The sequence below is a fragment of the Carettochelys insculpta genome, chromosome 2 (assembly GCF_033958435.1).
Source record: "Carettochelys insculpta isolate YL-2023 chromosome 2, ASM3395843v1, whole genome shotgun sequence".
Taxonomy (NCBI): Eukaryota; Metazoa; Chordata; order Testudines; family Carettochelyidae; genus Carettochelys; species Carettochelys insculpta.
The window spans coordinates 113333192-113354867 of record NC_134138.1 but is presented as its reverse complement, the minus strand read 5'-3'; the positions used below and the strand labels follow the sequence as shown (position 1 = coordinate 113354867).

The window sequence follows — 21676 nt, the reverse complement described above, 5'->3', positions numbered from 1 at the left end:
CACAGCCTGTGCCCGAATGACTTCAGGGAGTTTGAATACATATATTTATTCTAGCCAGACCCAACCTTACACACAGAGTGCAGTGGTTTGGGGTTCATGGGAGTGTTTATCTTCTTGCCCAAATAAAAGCCTGCAGTGTCTTCCTTAGTTCTTAGGCACTGTTGGCAATTTATGGCACTATCACAGGATATCCCTTAGGGTATAAAAACAACTATTCTGCTATGGTAACGTAGATATTAATAAAATATCTCTGGGTACCGTGATCTAACAATTCAATTCCAAGTGTATGTATGTGTTTGAGGCTTTGAACCCTTAAAGGAGTGTAGTCCATTGAATATGCATACCCATATTAGATATAGTAAAATTCTTTGAATGTTCCCAAATTTTACTTCTGGTGAATGCACTTTGCTACCCTTCTATGCCCTTACTAGCTTTGCTTCTTTTATACTGTTTAACACAGAGATGGCTGCAACATTTGCTTCAAGATTTCTAGGGTTGCTAGTAAAAATGTGCTTAAATACATAACACATGCACACTTGCTATTGAAGATGCATGTATTCTGGATAATGGACTGTCATCAGATCCCTCCTCCTACTATGAAAATCTGCTTGTATAATACATCTAGTTAGCATGGTTAGGGGATGTATTGGTTGCAGGAAAAGAGATTTCAGGTTCAAAGGCTCCTTTACAAAACCCATATTACACCCTTTATGAAAGCACAGGGCCAAAGAAACACACCCTGATAAATAGAGAAGCCTAGAAATTGTAAGAAAATACCCTTCCCAAGATCCTCATGTGTTTTATGTTAGATTCACGGTGCTAGCATTTAAGCCTGGCACAGCTGGAAATCCGAGGGTCGCTAATACTGAATTTTCCTATAATATCACAGTCCTAGAAACACCTGTGCTAAGTAATGCCAAATTAATCCACTGGCAGCCCTGGGCTCAATGACCCCTGCAAAATCTCATTCTAAAGTCCACAGGTATGTCTACACTGCAATCAGACACCTGCAGCTGGCCCGTGCCAGACGACACAGATGCCTGAGACTCAGGCTGAGAGGCGGTGTAAACGTTCTGGCTCAGGCTGCTGCCCAACCTCTGTGACCTTCCCAGTCTGCAGTGTAGACATACCCTAGGAGTCTTACAGCAGCACTGTGGGGCTGGTGGGTAAGCACAGAAGAGCACTGTTTCCAGGAGCGCAGGCTGTACTTTCTCACAGTGCTGGCAATGCACATCTTTGCTTCCCCACTCACCAGTCAAGGGACACTTCCTGGTTTCCGTCAGCAGCACATTTGAAAAGGGGCAACATAATCAGGGCCGTAATCAGTAGCACAGTAAATGATGGGGAATGTTGCGTGTTGATATGTCCGGATTCAATCTTCAGCTGCACCATCTCTGTTAGCACTAAGAAATGGGGCTTTCCACACCTTTCCACTCCTCTGATCCTGGGCCTGAAAAGGCCCGCAGGATAAGTTAGAGCAGCCCATAGCTGTAGCAACTGAGGGTTTGCCTCACTCTCCCCCTCGCCGCTCCCCCCACATCTCTCCTAAGCAGAAGTATATGTGAGAAGAACAGAACTGACTCTCCCAGCTCTGCACAACTTGAGGCTACCCTTGCATGGGGAGGAATGCTTGTCTGTCATTTTCTAGCTTTGCGTCTGCCTTGAGCTCTCAGAAGCAGAAGAAAGGAAAGGATTCAGCCTTCAACGTGGGCTTAATTCACCACTGATTTACAGGTCCCAGGATAAATAGTGGCTACTTGGACATGTACTTGTAGGTTTCCAAACTAGCTTAGTTAAATCACGTCTATTAAATCCTCCAAGGTGCTTTTCCAGTATAATGAAAAGCCCCCTTGTGTTAGAGACTGTTTACCTGCTAATCTCATTATTAATATAGGCATTGTACTGGAAGAGGAGGGCAGGGGGAGAGCACTAATGATGAAAGTGCTAAAGAATGCGGATCTGATTCTCCACCGCCTCACACCTTCTACAGTCTTTTACATGTGTAAAAGGAGAGTAAAAAATTCGACCAAATCACAACAGCAGCATTTTCCCTCCCACTATACAAGTATCAATGTCTTCACTATGTACAAGCCTTAGCGAATTAGGTCCTGTGAGAGCACCATTTTCAAGGAATGACCCAGAAGAGGCAGAATCATGCTAGAAAAGATGGGTGTGTCTGCAGAAGGGAGATGATGAAAACTATTATATTTAGTTTTCTTACCAGGCCTCAGTTTCTTTACAGGACTGGATGCCGATTTTACCTGACTTGTAGAGGAAATAATTGCCACAGATTGCTATGCAAGCCATACTGCAGTGTATTTGTGACATTCCATTCAGTATCTGCTTCTCCCCAGCATGGTTGGCTCCATCAAATGGAATAGCAAAAGGTGGTAACACGCACCAGCTGATACTTTTAAATGGAGTTTGGAAGACTTGCTGACTCTGATTCTCTCCCACCTGGTCAGTCCCATAGTGATTTGCACCTGGTATAAAAGACTACTGGACAAAAAGAGGGTATTTTGCATTCGTTGTGCAAATGGCTACACAAGGGACAAGGCGGTGGATGATCAGGTCACATAAATCGTATGTGCATCATCCAAAAATTAATTAAGCACAACCAGTGGATTCTTTTGCCATGGCTGTGGCTGGTCATCAGCCAGAAATAGAGTAGCAGAAAAGCATGCTGTATCTAATATCATCTACTAATTACCTATATGCCTTATATTTATGCTATATTCAACCCTTTAGAAACTTGAGGGTGGATACAGAGTATTAAGTCTCAAATGCACCCCCTAGAAGGCATAGTTTGCTATGAAGCTGATTGCTGGGCCTGTCATTCAGTTCTGGGATCCCTATGTCTCTTACATTGTTTGCTTCATTTGCTTCAATAATATTTCCCATATTATGTGTGCCATGGGATAGCAAGAATATGATTAATACCCTTGGAGTTAATATTTAACAGAAAACAGTATTAACCCAATCTACTTTAGACTATGAGGTCAAATATTTAAAATTGGCTGTCAGCTCAAATGTCTTCTTTAAACGACACCTTGTTGAAAGAGACACTGTGCCTCTAGCTACAAAACTGTGTTAAAATGACAAACAGCAAAGAGCCCTGCAGCTGTTCAGAATCTATCAGCCTTTTTAGCGTGAACTGGACTATTTTTTAAAATTTAATACAGCAGTCTCGAATGCCAGAAAGCACGCTGCTTTAGGGCTGCTTTGTGGTGGTAAAATAACACTCTCCTTGCATTCTCTCAGCAGATCACAGAAAAAAATTACAGCTTCTTTTTGCTGCATTCTGAGATGTACCAACAATAGTTTAAGACAACAAGAAGAGAGTTTATAACAGAGCAGATAACAAATATGACACCTGACCCTGCAAAGACACAGGCATCAGAGTAAGTTTACCCACTTCAGTAATCCCAACCCTTTGCACAGATCAGGTTCTTACTGTGCAAAGAAGTGATAAATACAGATATCACTGCTAATTATTCTAATGCACTTGTTTTTATGTAATGTACCAGATCAGCCTACAGATGATCTTGGACTATCCATAACTGAAATATCAAAATATGAAAATGTTTAAAGTTCTAAATTAATATGAGAAGCACCTTAATTCTACTAATTGTTTTTAAATGGCTTGATATCACTTTAGGCTTCTGGACTTGTGTTATTATGTCATCTCATTTGAGGTGAAAGTCTAAGATCCATGTGTTGGCAGCAGCACTGGCTATAATAAATCAAAGCTACCTCCAGTTCTTGCTCAGGATGACTAGCACGTATGACATCATATCAAGTCACTAGACTTAAGACAATGGCCCTCTGTGGTTTTGTATGGGGAAGAAATATTTTAGTTAGTGTTGCAAGCCTGGGTTGAACTGAAAGGTTTTCCCTGGAAGGTCAAAAGTTAATGTAGAAAAATAATAAGATTAAAAAAAAAAGCCACACATATTTAGAAGAGGATTCCTGAAAGCTTTTAAAATGTACATACATCTATGAACAATTGTAACAAATCACTTTGCTTTTACACTTAACAATCCAGGTGTGTTTATGAAAAGCCCCTTTATTTTTGTCAATAACATAAATGAATTCAGAAAATATAATCATTTTTCAATTATACAGATGTTTATCATTATTAACGGTAACCTAATCAAGTCACATTTCCACATGTGTATTAACAGTCCAGCTACTTACTGACATGTGATATATTTATTTTGCCCTTGGTTTGATAGAGGATATCAAACTAAATATCCACCCTTTGACGTGCAGACTGATGTACTTACTGGAATCCATTTACAAATTTTAGAAAATATATTAAACAACAGCTACATGATTTTTTTCATCACTTACACTCCTAAAATTGTTGAGCTTTGGGAATAAATGCATCAACATTATGGCCAAGGTAGGTGGAGATTTTCAAAGGAGCATAAGAGTTTCAGGACAGAATTTTCCTGCTGGTCATATTGGCAGAGATGCCAGTTGTTGGGGGTTTTTTTCTGCCTTTTCTGCAGCATGGGGCCTGGGATGTTTCCTGGTTTGAACTACAGTAAACGGTGGCTTTACTGTAATTTGAGGTCTTTATATCAATATTTGAGGACTTGAGTAACTAGGCAGAGGTTATAGACATATTAGAGACATGAGTCTCTGTGGGCTGCAATGTGTAGATAGTCAGACTAGATCATCATGATGGTACCTTCTGACCTTGAAGTCTATGCTCAAGATGGGCAGCTAAATGCTATGTCTGCCTTTGAAAAGCTCTATTCTCAAGGTCTGGATCTATACTAGCAAGTTTTTTCAAAAGATTTTTCGAAAGAAGGGGGCTCTTTCAAAAGATCCTTTGGAGTGTCTACACACAAAAAGCATTCTTTCCGAAGTAAATCGAAAGAATGTGGTGCTCCTCTTGAAATCACTCTTCCTTTCCCGTTTCAGGAACAGCACCCCCTTTCGAAAGCTTCTTTCCAAAGAAAACATGTCTAGACGCTCTGCAGGGCCCTTCTTTCGAAAGAGCAGTCCTCCTTTTTCGATCCCTGGCCTGTTCTTTTGAAAGAGCAGGGGCTGTGTGGATGCTCTCTTTTAGAAGAGCAGATCACTCTTTTGAGCCGCTTTTTTTTGTGTGGATGCACTCCTGTGAAAGAAATCTTCTGGAAGAGCTTCTTTTGAAAGATCTCTGTAGTGTAGATGTAGCCAAGTAGTCCCAATCCAAACAGAACACCCCTGTTACGGAGAACCAGAGATTCTTCTGGAAGATAGCCCACTTGTCCTCTCATCTGCTGCTGGTTTAGAAGTATCCTAATTCTCACTAATTTAGAAATACTTATCAATTTGGTCTCACTTTTACTTACCTTTTACATATATTTTTGTGACTTCAGTATATCCAGAGTTTCACCTCAAGTTTTAGTGTTTAAATAAAAGTCAGTGCTAGTGAGCAGTGACAAATTGTTTGCCTGAAAGACTGAAGTTCTCTGCTTTGGGATGTAACAGCTGCAGAGGGAATACAAACTTCCTCGCAACACTCTGTCATGGGATCTCAACCTTCTTGTGGAGGAACTACCAGCACTACTGAATTAAAAACTAGCTCAGTCTACAGGCCCATGAAGTTCTTGGTCTCTCTGCTGAGATTCTCAACAAAGGTCCAGTCTGAGATGGTGTTTTTTGTGCAACCGTGATGTGGACATTTTTCATTCAGCACTGTTATGAACCAATTCATTTCCTCATGCTCACCCAACAAGTAAAAGATTGCAACACCTTGGGGCAGAACTGAACTGGTGGCACAGAAAGGAAGGGCACTGAGTAAGCTGGAACTTTCAAGTCCTTAATGCACAAACATCACCAATGCACAGTAGTCCAAGCTGTGCTCCTTCAATACTTGTAAGGATTATGGAAAGAGTAGCTTCCTTTTTTTGCCGCTGCTTAGCTGACAGCTGGCAGGGTGTTGGTAACAAGGGAGAGCCCAAAGACTTCACTTCATGTCCCTTCAAAAATTCTTCTCTCGGCTAACAGACATTCACCAAGGAGAGAGGAATAAACATGAAGGAGCATCCGAGGAAGAGAGGGAAGTGAGGGGAAAGAAAGCAATTTAAAAAAAAAAAAAACCCTCACAGGTCATTTAATTTTTTTTCTTTTTTTTCTTTTTTGAAAAAGACAGGTTTCCTGAAAGATCCAGGCTAGACTTTAAAAAGGAAACAAAAACAACAAATTGATCTGAGTAACCACAGGGCCACAGCACTCATGTGGCAATGTGGCCTCAGTACTGCATCCATTTCTTCCCTACTGCATTTGGCCTCATTTATTTGTAAAAGCTGGGGCTTACACAGCTCTGGCAGTGGAAGTGGTGGGGTGGACATGACAATTCTTTATTGGGCCTACATAGTAAGTAAGTCATTGATCCAGAGCCACTGGCATGGCCTAGCGTAGGTTGGTGCAAGACTAGAGGAGGGAGAGGAAAAGGAGGGTATGAAATAAACCTAGTATTAACACTTGTTTATTCTTCCCTGACTGGACCAGGCTCTGGTGAAAATTATTCTCGGGTAGTCAGAGATCAGCTATGCGTCCTAACAAGGCACTCCCCTCCCCTGGTGTACACTCTATGTCATGTCGGGGTAGGAGATGCTGAAGTATCTCTGTGAGGGAAGGTTGCATTTTGCCAGCTTTATAGGTGCTTTACATCACAAAACAATACTAAGCAGATTGAACAGGGAGTAGGATCTGATCCACTGGGTCTTTCTAGGAAATCCAACAGTCTGAAAGAGTAGACAGCCCTGGGGCCCAATTTTCATGTCTGGTATTATTGTGATGGCCACAAACAGAGGAATCTGAAGGCTACAGTTACATTAGCGCGATCTGTCAACAGAAGTCACTGTTGGAAGAGATTTCCAGGCAAAATGTCTGTCAAGAGAGTGCAGCCACACACAAAAGCCAATCAGAAGAGTGCTCCAGTCTGTTGACATTGCGGCCAGGCTGCTAATACGCTCCCAAATTATATTAGTCTTTTTCAAAGCTGCATCACACTGTTGACTCTTGTTCAGTTTACGATCCATTATTACACTCAGATCCTTTTCAGCAGTACTACCACCTACCCCATCAGTCCCCATTTTGTAGTTTTGTATTTTATTTTTTCCTTATGGAGTGCCAAACTTTGTATTTATCTTTACTGAACTCCATCTTGTTAATTTCAAAGCAATTCTCCAATTAGTTGGCATGAGGGTCCTAGCTGTTTTGATGTGTGTGTCTTTAAGTGCTCTGACGTATTTTTATGTATCAACACAGAATCCGAATAGACTGAAACCCTCTACCTAGATCTTAGCTATAATTTCATTTTGCACACAATCGCAGGCAGCACTATTACATGATTAGGAAGTACTTCAGATAATTCAATTACCAAACGCTTTTCAACTGCTGTTAAACTAATAGGTAGTGCAACACATATTCAAATGAAGACAAGATACTACATATTATGAAGATGTGCACTGTTAAACTGGAGGGATAACTCAGGGGCATCAGATTTGTGTGCTTGTTAATAATGAAGAGAAAGTATGTGTTACATTTCATTGAATACAGGGGAGAAAAGAGAGTTCTAAGTGAGACAATTAATGTCTTTATGATAGAGATTCTTTATCTTAGGATTCTCCAGATCTGAAGAAGTGGGTCTGTCCCACGAAAGCTCATCACCTAATAGATTATATTGTTAGACTTTAAGGTGGTACAGGACTGCTTTTTTGTTTTATGACAGAGAATGAATCATGTATATTGGAAAAGGGTAAAACAAGTCACATATTTTAAAAACATGTGAAATGACTTAGAGCTTTCTATTTTTTTAAAAACAAAACTTTACTGTCTTCAGATCTTTATACTCACCACTTTGCCTTTGCCTGTCTGACTCAGCTGCGATAAAAAATAATATGGCCCAAGCACTTGGGGTGTTGTTTGAAAGTTATGAGTTGGAAGTAGGTGTCTGGTTAGCTGGAATAGATTAATATTAGGCAGGAAACTGGACTTCTCTCACTGGGATTTGTTGCAATTTCTCTCTTACAGCAAATGTTCCTTTTTGCTTCATGGAAGAATGAATATTTTGCCTAACTAGATAAGAAAAAACAATGTCTTTCTATGAAAGTATTCCTAGTGACGTGAAGGTTTGCTCTTCTGTTTCACTGCCTATAAGCCAGCTTCACCGGTATTTTGACTGTACGCTATTTTGTGGCATGAACTGATGATGACAGCTGAAAGTTTGACTATGTATATAAATGTAACATTGGTAAAAATGATTGCTTTGTGACAGTTTGTGAATACATATAAATATTTGGGCTGTCAAATGATTAAATATTAATTAATCACTAGATTAAAATTATGATTAATCACAATTTTAAAAATCATAACTTTAGTCACATTGCTAAATAATAGAATAACATTTATTTTAACATTTTGGGATTTTTCTACATTTTGAAATATATTGATTTCAACTACGAAACAGAATACAAAGTGCACAAGGCTCACTTTATCTTGTTACTTTTGATTACACAGTAAAAAAGATAAGCAAAATCTAAAGTATTTTTCAAATCACCTCATACAAGTATTATAATGCAAACTAGTTATTGTTAAAGTGCAACTTGCAAGCACAGAAAATATTTTTACATAACACCATTCAAAAAGTTATAAATGCAAAATTTTAGAGCCTACAAATCCATTCAGTCCTACTTCTTGTTTAATGAATCACGTTTGCGTGGCACTCCTGTAGCCATCATTACAAGATATTTACATGCCAGATATGCTCATTACTTGTATGCTCCTTCATGCTTCCACCACCATGCCAGTGAGCAGGCTTCCAGGCTGATGACAGCTTCTCGTTGATAATAATCCAAAGCAGAGTCAGATGATGCCAGCAGAAGGTTGGTTTTCTCTTTTTGGTGGTTTGGGTTCTGTAGTTTCTACATCAGAGTGTTGATCTTTTAAGGTGTTCCACATTTCATCGCTCTCAGATTTTGAAAAGCACGTTGGACTCCCCAACCTCAGGTCGAGGGCTGTTGCTATCGTTAGAAAGCTCATACAGGTACTTTCTTTACATTTTATCATATCTGCAGTGAAAATGTTCTTAAATAGAACAATGTGTACGGGATCATCATCGGAGACGACCCCACCCTGAAATACACTGCAGAATGAGGGGAGAACCACAGGGCAGAAGACATACAATTCTCCCTCGACAAATTCAGTTATAAAGTTAATTAACACATTACTTTTTCATGGGTGTCATCATCAGCCTGGAAACATATCTTCTGGAATGGAGGCCGAAGCATTAAGGAACATACGAACGTTTAGCATTTCAGGCATGTATATATCCTGTAACACCAGGCATAAAAGTGCCATGTGAGAATGCCTGTTCTCATTTTCAGTTTATACTGTAAACAAGAAGTGGGCATCATTTCCTCCTGTGAATGTAAACAAGCACATTTGTCTTAGCGATTGGCTGAATAAGAAGTAACTCTCAGTGGACTTGTAGGCTCTAAAGTTTAACATGGTTTTAGTCTGGAGTTCAGTTATGTAACAGAAGAATAATCTAAAGGTGTCAATTGCACTGTCACAACAAAAAGATTGCACTACAGTATTGTATGTGGGGAACAGAAGAATACCAGTTCTTTTATCTTTTTTTTTACGGTACAAATATTTGTAATAAAACAAAAGTGATCACTGTAACACTTCGTATTCTGTGTTGTAACTGAAATTAACAAATTTGAAAACATATAAAAACATTCAAAATATTTACAATAATAAATTGGTATTCTAATATTGTTTAACAGTGCAATTAAAACTGAGTTCAATCGCTACTACTTTTTTTAACTGGGTTAATTTGTTTTGAGTTAATGACTCGAGTTAACAGCAACTAAGTGACAGTTTTCATAAATACACAGTTATTGGATTCAGGCACCCTCCTTCTGCAACATGGTAAAAAATTACATCAAGAGGTTTAATATTACTCTTGCATCCTTCTCTTTGTCTGCTTTCCCTCCAGGGAGCTGTGAATATTAAAATGTAAGTTGCGGGCAGAGTGCCCAAAAGGCATTAATGTGGGAATAGCCATAATTTATGCATCCTATTGTAAATAGGCAGAATTGTACAGCCAACATGGAATGTAATCTTCAAGGGGGGGTATTGGATTAAAAGAATATATATTGATGGAAGTTGGATATTGAGACTAGAATCACAATCAAACATGCATATTACTCATCATGTAAACACAGGAGTTATTAACAACTGGTTGTGCAAAATTCATTTTCTATGCTGTAATTAATTATGTGCACTGGAATTACTGCACGATGCTCGCGCTCTCTCTCTCTCTCTCTCTCCAGAAGTTAATGGCTCTAGGTGACAGACTAACATGCACAGTTTGCTATAACTTTGCCTTATGAAGATTCCTTTGACCGTTCTATGGATATACTACCAATAAAACAGTACTCCTACTCTACCATCAGCACCAACCAGGCTAATATGTCTTAACCCAGTCTATCATTTTTCATCTCTCTTATACACCCTTCTCCTTCAGAGAACTAGACATTCCATCTCCTACAAAATACATTATCTCATGTATATTTTAAATATACCTATCTCACAGAACTGGAAGGGACCTTGAGAGGTCATTGAGTCCAGTCCCCTGCACTCAGAGCAGGAGCTATCACCACCCCTGACAGATTTTTTGAAATCTATTTACCCTAGATCCCTAAATGGCCCTCTCAAGGATGGACTCAGAACCCTGGGTTTAGCAGGCCAGTACTCAAATCACTGAATTATCCCTCCAGTGATCACTAGAACAACGTTCCTTTCAGGATCAACCACAGAGCTAGATTAATTATGGTGATCAGCCACTTCAGGAGAACAAAACCAAATCTGTATGTTATCTAGCCCTCACAATTTGAAACCTCCTCCCTTTTTTTTTTTTGGAAGTTTTACATTTTAAGCCAATTTGAGCAGCCTTATTGTCCAAACTAGTCAACAGTTACCCACATAACCCCAATGGGAATATTCAAGATGTCAAGGGATAGCCCTTAATATACTAATGTTTAGGAGACAATTCAGGAAGCTTCAGTGATAAGGACCACAGAGCAGATTTTTGCCATCCAAACTCAGACTGCATAGTAGCTTGAAGTCGGTCAAACTATTTGCTAAGTAAGGTATTGCTGTGTGAGAGTTAGGGTGCCAGAATAGGGGCCTAATTCTCAGAATTGCTTGATAAATGTGACCAATGCCACCGAGATGGAGTTTATAGGTCAAATGTAGCTCTGGAGTTCAGTGTAGGAAGTGACCATCCTTAACCTCAACAGAAAGGTCTCATCCTGACTTGTTCCTGTCACCTCTCCAGGAGACCATTCAGAGCAAGATGGAGCACTGCTGGGACCAATAAAGTCTGTAATTCAAATCACTTTATTAAAAAATTAGGATGAGCTCAATCTGCGAATGAGTTGTGGCTGGTTGACTCCTGGCCAGTGGCAAATGAGATTCTCATTTGAGTGAAATATGAAAGCACTTGCACTAAATTTAATATATATTTGGGGGAAAGGGGGAGATGGTGAGGGGTGGAAGTAGAGAAAAAAGAATCAAACATGAGATACCCCTTCTCCGGGTGCTCTAGAGCACACAACTGCTGTAATATAAGAAAAGAGTCAATAGCCAAGTTGTGATGAATGTATCCACTGTGTAAGTGGAAACAGGAATCTGACAAAGCCTTGCCTGCTTTTTGCTGCACTGTTAAATGTCAAACATAACATTCAGCCACAGAGCAGCCAAACTGAAATAAATGGTAGCAGCACATTGTGTAGAAATGAGCAACCATGAGTCATCTTTTCACCTTTAAAAAAAGTAAAGAAAAATTGTCCCCTGCCCCCCTCCAGTCATTGCACTTTCCTTCCTATTCTGTCCTGATTAGAGCAGACGTTACTACCCACCCTGCAGAGATCCTGCCCCCTTCAAAAAGAAGATGGGGAAGAATGTTTGTCAGTGCTGGCAAGATCATTTCTAATATAAATCTGAGAGTTTGGACCTGATTCATTTTTATATTAGGCCCAGTGAAAACTGATTGACAATGAATGTAAACATAATTTACAGCCACCTTTAGGCACATTTACGCTGTTGTTTCTTTGGTTTTCTGGCCATGAACTAACTAAAAGTGACCTTCTATAGGGCTGAATTGAATGCTAACTTAAGCAACAGTGATGGTTACTTTCTCTTTCTGCTTTGGTTTATCAGGATTTAGCTTCCAGTCTGTCATGAAAAGCCCTGTGTCAGTAAGCAACTTTCCTAATGACCCCCGCAAGCTACACCTTTCTTCAGTGCATGCCATATTCACCTCTCTTATCTTGCAACTTCACTGAAGATCAGCTCCTCTTTATAAGCTTATGTTACCCGATCTTGTGCTTTTTATAACCCTTTTAAAACCCCCAGCAGGATCTGACGCAGGGTCTGTATGCAATTCTATGACTTGTTTGCAGATGTAGCAAGGATGAATATTATATCAGCCTCAAACGTGAAAGTTCACCAAAAGTTCCAAGTTGAAACATGTCAGGTGGCTATCAGCAAAAACTGCTTTCTATGTCACATGCTAGCTGCACTGCTTTGCCTCTTCATTTTACTGTTCGCAGTTAATATGACTAAGGTAGTGTTTCAGCTTAGAAAGGGAGCTGCTGGCGGAAGAGGTAGGACAAAGTGGAGGTGTGACCGCTACATGTAATCACTAGAAAACTGCTGATGGTATTCATCTGCAGCACGGTTAGGAGATAATTTTAGAGCTAACACAGGAAGATGAGTGGGATGCTGAAAAAATGTGCAGTGGGCACTGATCATCATTTTCAGAAGCACACTGAGGACTTTCATCACTTTCATACTTCAGTGCTATGAAACATTAATCAGACCTATCTAGTGACACAGCACCAGGTTAGAAAGAGTGCCTAGCACTCACAGCTAATGTTAGATTTCTCAGAAGAACTTCTCTCTTATTTAGACACCCAAACAAATGGCCAGATTTTCAAAAGAGCTGAGCACATTGGAACTACGTCTACACTAGTCCCTTCCTTTCGGAAGGGGTATAGTAATGAGGGAGTTCGGAAGATGCTAATGAGAAGCTGCCATGAATGTGCAGCGCCTCATTACCATAATAGCAGCCGCGCATGATCCAAAAATGCCGATTTCGGAACGCACGCTGCCTGTGTAGACGGGGGCCTTTTGAAAGGATCCCCCCCACCCCCCAACTGCAAGAGCCCCTTCTTCCTAAAACCAAATAGGAAGAGGGGCTTTTGAAATCTGGAGGTCCTTTCAAAAGGCCCCCATCTACATGGGCGACTTGCGTTCCAAAAGTGGCACTTTCGGATCGCATGTGGCCACCATTATGCTAATGAGGTGCTGCATATTCATAGAAGTGCCTCATTAGCATCTTCCAAGCTCCCTCATTACCATGGCCCTTCTGAAAGAAAGGGGCTAGTTAGACGTAGCCTGAGTGTTTACTTTGGTGCCAAAATGGAAACTGAACTCGTTTGAAAATTGGCCCCTCTTGAGGTGAAGCATCTTTAAATTTGCATCTGATACAAAACAGGAATAACCTGTTGAAAGTATTTACGTATCTAACCCCTTTAAATATCTGGACCCTAGTCTCATCTAGATGTCCTTAACAGTAGCACACTCATGTTGCATGGAATTACATTGCATACATTTTATAGCTTGCCTTCTCCTACTTTCATCTTCAGATTAGTTAATTCCCCAACCCTATTGTTTATGCTCACTAAATTTCAGAAGACTAGTTTTTCTATTAACACAAATGATTATGCTAACGGTATAAAAACTCTCATAAACAAAAACATATCCAAAATAAAAAATATTTAGCACACTTAAGGTATTTTGAGATGACAACATAATACAAATGCAGAGTTGTGTAATGCTTTTCCATAAGTAATATTACATTGTATACTAAGAAAGACTATGGTGCAAACACCGAAAAGAGGCTAGCTACTACAATGAACTCTTTCATATCCGGCAGCCCCGGGACCAGGAGGTTGTTGCCTATTCAAATATTCTGGATAATAGAGATGTATATCTAGCAATGCATAACACTAAAGAAAAACAAGATTAAATATTAAGAAACAAAAATGTACACAGAGTGCTTTATATACCAACAACAGTTGTATTGAACACTGTAAACTTGTATTTGCTACACTTATTTGTATTTACTTTGACTATACTGTACATATGGAAAACATAACTAAAATTTACTTATGGTTAAAATGCCAGTTATCTGAGAGTTTTAGATAATAGAATGCCAGAGATGAAAGAGATTACTGTATGAAGATTGTCTGGAAAGGGTGGCGTATTCAAGGATAATCTCATCTTTCTTTGAGCAGATTAACATGACTATAAAAAAATTAGTTGTGTGCACTTCCCTGCATCGAAGGGTTAAGGAAATTGCTTGTACTCTGTGTGACAGATATGTCCCAGGTACAGTGTCAAAAGTTTAAAGCCTGCAGCCTGTAGGATAAAGCTGCTATACAGTAGCTCAGTCCTGCCTAACATGGCAGCAACATTTACAAAAAATGCCAAGAGCCTAAAGATCAACATGAGAGTAATTTCTGTATGATAATAGGAAAGCGAGATCTGGGATTAGTTATTTTCAACGGAAGTGGACCCCACATACAGAATTCAGAGCCAGACCTGGATTCTGAGTTCTCCAAGGTTTGAGTCTGTCCGAACCTGAGTTTTCATGCAGACTCACTTCTTTTCAAAAACACAGCTCCACTTCTTCTCCCTCCCCAGCTTTGGGGAGGTTTATGTCACAAAGTTGTAATGTGTGGGTGCTGTACAGGGCATGTGACACAGTGAATCCATTACTATATGTATCCATTGGCCATTTACCTCTGTAAAACAGGGGGAGGGGAAACAGGCTTGCAGGGAACACTTTGAGACTATGGTAATCGTTAGCCTGGGACATATAAAAGCTCTTTCCTTTTAACTCCACGAGGCTCATACCTTGCTGGTACAATAGTCTACCTTGCTCGAGGAACAGTTAACTGAGATGTAGAGTGTAACATGTATTGTATAATTTGTAAAGAATCCTTAATGCACAGAAAAAAGTAAACCAATGAAAGGCTTTCTAATCAGTCAGCATGTTAACATTTCAAAGGAAAAAAGCAAACAGGAAGAACACAAGAGATGCTGCATGATTTGTGCAAAGCCACATCTAATACTTGATGATTATTTTAACATTTACTTGTTAAAAACCTGTAGCTTCTATACTGTGTGATTTTGTTTGAACATGTCAGGAGGTGTAACTGGACAAACACACTGCTGGTGTTTTTCAAACCTTTTTACCTAGATAACAAAGCAGTTGCTGGCTTAATTATTTTTCCTTGATGAGTGTAATTTTGTTTTTCTTTAATATTTTGACAAACTACAAGAAACTGGTGATTTAAATTAGATAAAGCAGTACAACCTAAGAAAAAAGCCTGCTTGAAATACAGCATTTTAAACAACTCAATTTGATGCTAAACTAGTAGTCTAATTTTTGCACGTATATACATCTATGATCTAAAAGAGTGGGTCTGTCCCACAAACACTCATCACCTAATAAATCATTTTGTTAGCCTTTAAAGTGCTACATGACCATTGTTTTGTTTCGTTAGAATACAGACTGACACGGCTACTTCTCTGTTACTGCACATCTATGAGAACAGTCAAGATGTCTCATCCCTACCATTCAAGGGCAGAATATAAACAACTACAGGTATCACCAATGCAAAAATATACTCTTAGAATAATTATGGGTGATTACAAAAATATATTTTCTCTCACTACTTCTGTAGGAATAAGGGGGTTTGTAAACAAATCAGAATGTTTCTTAGAATTATTTTATCCCCCAGGCCTGATTTTTTTACTCTCTCTCCCTGGTTCTACACCTACCAATCAAGGCTGCACTGGTTTGAAGTCCTTGCAGTTACATGGGTATAAAACCAGTAGTAGAGTGGCATAACAAGCCCACAATGTTTAACAAAATGACATTGTCATAAGAGCTCAACAGAATAAAGCAGGAGATCGTTCTTCATTGTCTGTTGTTCGGGGAGTTATTTATATCAGTGCAAAGAAACTCTAAAGTCCTACCAAATCCGAATCAATGGGAGTGTTTCACATCCACTTTTTACTCATGCAAGTGAGTGCATGAGGTGCTGAGCAACAGAGAATCAGGGCCAGGTAGATGAAAAAGAAAAGTATTGTTTGAAAGAAGGTATTGTAGTACAAATAAAAGTTAGCAAAAGACTTGAGTTTTTAAATATCTCTGAAAGTTATATGGATAGGTAAACATGATCTCTGGCCATCACAACAGATGTTTATTGCTGACGGTATCTTATAAGAGAATGACAACTCTTCCGTTTTTCATCTAGAACATTTACACAATCCTCAGATATACACAGACTTGTACAATGCAAATATTTGCATAATTAGATTAATTCAGCAAAACCCGGGGCAACCATTTCAGCAGAGTCCTTCTATTACATTTATGGAGTAATTTGCTATTGTCAAATTCCCTGTTATTTTATGATGCTTTATTTTGAACTAAAGTCATGATAAAAGTCAGGACCAGTGTTCCCTGTAACCTGAGCAGTTGGGTGGCCCCCCAGGGAAGATTCAGGTGCTGCCCAGCTGATTAGCAGGTATCCACAACCACCCACAGCTGGCAGCATGTGTTTCCCATAGATGGTGCACATCATCACATGCCTCAGTATACATAACAAAATTTATTCAACCCATGGATGGGGAAAAAATAGAAGGAATGCTGGTCAGGACTGGCATCAAACTAGATTTACGTGAAATTCTATTTTTGCATTTCATGGATTTTCACCTAGAATGTTTTCAGGGTTGTTTTCCTCCAAGCCACATCATACAACTCACATTTTACTTTGCACAAAATTCCTACAAAATGGCTACTTTTACACTTCAAGCCTTGGAAAAGTGTGAATGTAACCATATTTTCCTTGCCAACCCATTTACTTCAACAACCAGGTCATTTCACTTTAAATAAACCTTCAAAGCTCATCAAAAAAGGGTTCCCCAGAATTGATCCATTTTAAAGGTTAAAACTAAATGTAAACAAACAGGAGTAAATTTATCTTTTTCTAATGAAAATTTCACACATCTCTCTTCAACACACCTAGTACTGGTAGGTTATCATCACTTCATAGCATTTGGCAACATGAGGTTACAAAACACCATAGATTACCACACTTGTGAGAAACCCCATACCTCAAACCTTTCATCTACACAAAGGATTTTATAAGAGACCTTCGATTTCCTTCCCATGATTCTTTTTAGCAGTGCTCCTGAGTAGGATTCAGCTGGAAATCAGCCTTCTGATTAAACTGTTAAGCAAGTAGTGGGGACAGAAGGCACTCAATCCAATTTCATACGTGTGAGATTTTAGAATAATTCCTAAGTGCAAGAACCAACCTGGATAAATGGGTGCAATGAGCACTCAGAGAAGACCTTGCTTTTCTAAAGGGAAAGAAAAATGCTTCTGGAGCCTAGTTTCTCCAAAGGGAGTTAGTAACATCTGCCTCCTCTTATTCTTTTTTGCGGCCTGCTCTACAGGGAATCCCAGAAAGTTCCCTCTGACCTACCAACCTGACAGCCTGCAGAAAAACACCATGTATTTCACTCCATCTCTGATCTGGGGCCAGGCATCTCACCTGGAAACTGCATTATCTAGCCTCCAACCCAATCCAAGGATAGACCTGGCTTCTCAACTCTGCATTCCAGGGGGTTGTGCATCCAGCACCCACAGTGGCCTGTAAATAAAATTGGGAGGGACTCTCACCTCACTTCGAGCTTCCCAACTCCAGAAAGGTAGGCAGGAGCAAGGATAGGGGACCAGTTCCAGCTCAGAGCACAACACCATTTGTGGGGTGAATGATATGCTCTCTGGGGTCAGGAAGCTGGGAGCACCTGAGAGACAACTCAGCAATCTCATTTTTAAAGAGTCTTTCTGATGCCCCCAGGCACAGAGTTCCTTCTTTCTTCTCACATGCCATATGCAGAACTCTGACACATAGAAACACAAGAACAATCTAGAGGCACAGGCTCCGCAGACAACTTAGGGTCTGCAGACAATGCTTGTGATTTTGTTCCAACAATAGAGAGTTTGGAAATCTCTACCACTGTCTGACGAAGTGGGTTCCTGCCCACAAAAGCTTATGCCCTAATAAGTTTGTTAGTCTTTAAGAAAACACTTTATTTGGAAAGTGTCTTCCTCAGACAGCAAATTAAGAGACAGCCCAGTAGAGCAGGCCAATTTTTTTTATTTTATAGCAATAATTACAGCCCTCAATTGTTCAAGTGAGCTACTGAATTATTATCGGTTACATTCTATTATTTTCTGTATCTTTTTAGCAAATAAAATATGTCTAGTTTCCACCATCTGAGGTTAGAAATATATTGTTACCATTAGCAGGAAGATAGGTGAACAGCTGGTACTGGCTTCTCTTTCGCTTTCCGTTGCAGACATAGAAATTCACCTGAACAGGACTGGTAATTCTCTGATTGCGGAAAGGTGGTATCTCCACGACCAATGAATTCTACAAAAAACAAACATAAGAATGTCAATACATATCCAAGACAGTAGCTCTGCACAATAATATGCACACATCAACAACATGAACGTCTCTGTTCAATTCCCAATGAGAAACAGCATCACTGCAGACTGATGGGTGAGCAAGCCTTAGTGGCACTGATGTCTGTATCTGCAGCAGTTAATTTTAACTTTCTCTTGGATCCCATCCGGCCACCACTTTTGGTCCCATCTGGCCAGCACTTCCTGTTGCTTAGCCTAGATTTGGGTTTCTTCAGCAATGATTTTGATTATTGGAGTCAGAAGCTTGAAGGCAAGATAACCAAAACTGTACCAAATGTATCATATTTGTAAGTGTTACCTGCCAGGGATTTATATTTTAAGAGTAGTTTCCAGAATGGTGAGATTGGGGTTGGGCCTCACTGCGTGACATATGTTAATCATGTTTGGTCTGCTCTAATGCCCAATACAGGTACTCTAGAAAGAACTGAACTCTCGCAGAGATAGGGCTTACTCTTGGTGTCACTAACTTCCAAGATTTTCCTTTTTAATAGTTCAGCTGGTCACATAATTAATATAGCCTACCCCCTCCCTTGTTGGGGGTCAGAACCACTGTTCCCTCTAATTTTTTCCATCCATGGATAGAATGTATATATTTTTTGTGTGCCATGGCATGTGTGGGTGTGAACCACGGGCTGCCAGCTATGGGTACTCTGCTAAACGACTGGGCGGCACCTGAACCTCTCCTGGGTGACTGCCCAAATGCTCATCTTATAGGGAACACTGGTCAGAACTCAAACCTTGGTCTCCCATTAGCAGTACAAACCTCAACCACTTAGTAGTAGGTTAGTCCTAACCTATCTTATCTTGGCATGATTTCCTTTACAAGGAATATTAATGGAGGCATATTATTATTCCAATATTTCAATGTTCCAGGCTTCAGTATTTTTATTTAACATATTTCTCCAGCCATGTAAGTTTTAGAGGGGATGAATTTGTCAGCTATTCTCCCCCATGGAAAGTTAGGCCTACTCAATGCATGAATGGGAAATCTCAGAAGAACACAGTGGCTTTGTCTATACCAAACCTTACAATCAACTGCAGATACACAATTCTAGCTACAGCAATTGCATAGCTACACTTGACATATCTGCAGTCGACTGTGAGGTCTGTCCTTACTGAGGGAGGTTGACAGGAGTGTTTCTCCCATTGGCCTCTCTTACTCCTCATGAGAGCAGGAGTACAAGGGTCAACTGTGGACCCCAGAAAGATCAATTTTGTGCATCTTTATCAGACACATGAAATCAAACTTCAGGAGACTGACCCTGAATGGGACAATCTCCTGTTAAGTGTAGACATATGCTAAGTGCTCCAGGAAGCAGTGTTAGTGATTCCTTAGATATCTCTCTTCCCTGACTTATTAGTGAATTACTAACAACAATAACTTAGCTGCTGAGGGCATCAGCTTGTGCACCCAAAAGTAAAAATGTGGCTTTATTTTTGATGAGAAAAAAAAACACTTTGCACTTTTGTGAATGAGTAAGTGTGATAGGGATTAGCATCTTAGCTGTTTTCTGACTCAGGTCTTTAAACAGTTTCCCACATTTCCCCTGTAGTTTCCTTTGAATAAATTACTATTCACATCTTCTAATAAATTGTTGTGTCGGGCTGCTGGACTAGTGTAGGGACCATGCCTTCCCTCTTAAAAATAGATACATTTCAGTGATGGCTTCAGCAATCCAATCTGTAAAGCTCTATGCTTCTCAAACTGTCAGGCTGAGCTCCCAAGGAGACTCCAAATCTTTCTGGAAAAGGCATGAGAAAGTTAGAGAAAATATTGCGCGTGGTGCACGTTTTCCCCCCCAAAAGCAGAACCAAATTTTCTTCTTTGCTGAGTTCAAAATGGACTTGAGCCAAAAAATTGAAAAACAAAAAAAAAACAAAAACAAAAAAAAAACCACAGACTGGCCCCATCCCGCTATTCAAAAGATGCTTTTCAAATGCATTTTATTTTCAGAATAAATTTCAGTTTAGGTCTGCTGTTCCCATTCCCCTTAAAAGAAATAATCCCAGAAGGGACGGCCTGAGTGTTTGGTGTGTTTCAGGGTTGGGACACAGAGCCAAAGTTTTGGAAAGCCCACTCAAGGGCTACATCTACACTACAGAGTTCTTTCGAAAGAAGCTCTTCCAGACGATCTCTTCTGAAAGAACTTCTTTCCAAAGAATGTGTACACACACACACAAAAGCAGATCAAAAGAGAGTGTCCAAAGAGCCCCCAACTCTTTCAAAAGAATAGGCCCGGGATCGAAAAATCAGGCCCCAGGAGGACTGCTCTTTCGGAAAAAACAGCCTGCAGAGTGTCTACATATGTTTTCTTTCGAAAGAAGCTTTCCATAGGGGGCACTCTTCCTGAAACAGGAGAGGAAGAGCAATTTGGAAAGGAGCACCACATTGTTTTGATTTACTTTCGAAAGATCACTTTTTGTGTGTGGATGCACTGTGGGATTTTTTGGAAGAGCCCTCTTCTCCGAAAAATCTTTCAAAAGAACTTGTTTGTGTAGTGCTAGACAAAGAAAACATTTTTAATAGAGATGTGAAGCTATTTAAGGCTTACTTACTGGTTTGCACATTTCTTTGTCGGTTTTGGCTTCCATTTCCCACACATGGTGACCATCTAAAAGACAAAAGAAGGAGAAAACTAAATCGAATTCTGAGCTTTGATTTATCCCCTTCAGCCTAAGCCTAGAGCTGTAGACAAGTGACTGAAGTTCTGTTGGGGCAGAGAAAGAAGGAAAATAGTTCTGTTGATAGGCTGCCCAAACTTTGTCCAGCCAAGAAGGCACATATATAATTTGCCAGAAACATGGGGCCCCATTTAGTTGGTTTAAAAGGGTGGGAGCACAGTCCAGGTGATAGGTTACTGGAATGGAAGTAACCAGATTAGGATTTTAAAAAATTCATCATTAACACACTTCACTGCTCTGGGCCACAGTTTACCCATATTTAAAAGAGAATATGGATGCTTATTTTCCTTTGTAAATGTACATTCCTTTCAAAATGCTCTCAATGATAAAAGTCATCAGAGCCAAATG

The 21676-nt window shown here is 39.8% G+C and overlaps 1 protein-coding gene across 4 annotated transcripts in view; it reads right to left on the bottom strand.

Moving 5' to 3' along the window:
- The window catches only part of NFATC1 (nuclear factor of activated T cells 1), a 149460-nt gene that overhangs the window by 40181 nt on the left and 87603 nt on the right, over window positions 1-21676 (bottom strand). For all 4 annotated transcript variants that reach the window (XM_074987550.1, XM_074987554.1, XM_074987553.1 and 1 more), the window contains exons 7-8: window positions 21203-21258; window positions 18458-18590 (exon numbers count right to left, since the gene is read on the bottom strand). In XM_074987550.1, coding sequence (XP_074843651.1) covers window positions 18458-18590; window positions 21203-21258 — 189 coding nt within the window. The remainder of the gene's footprint in view (window positions 1-18457; window positions 18591-21202; window positions 21259-21676) is intronic.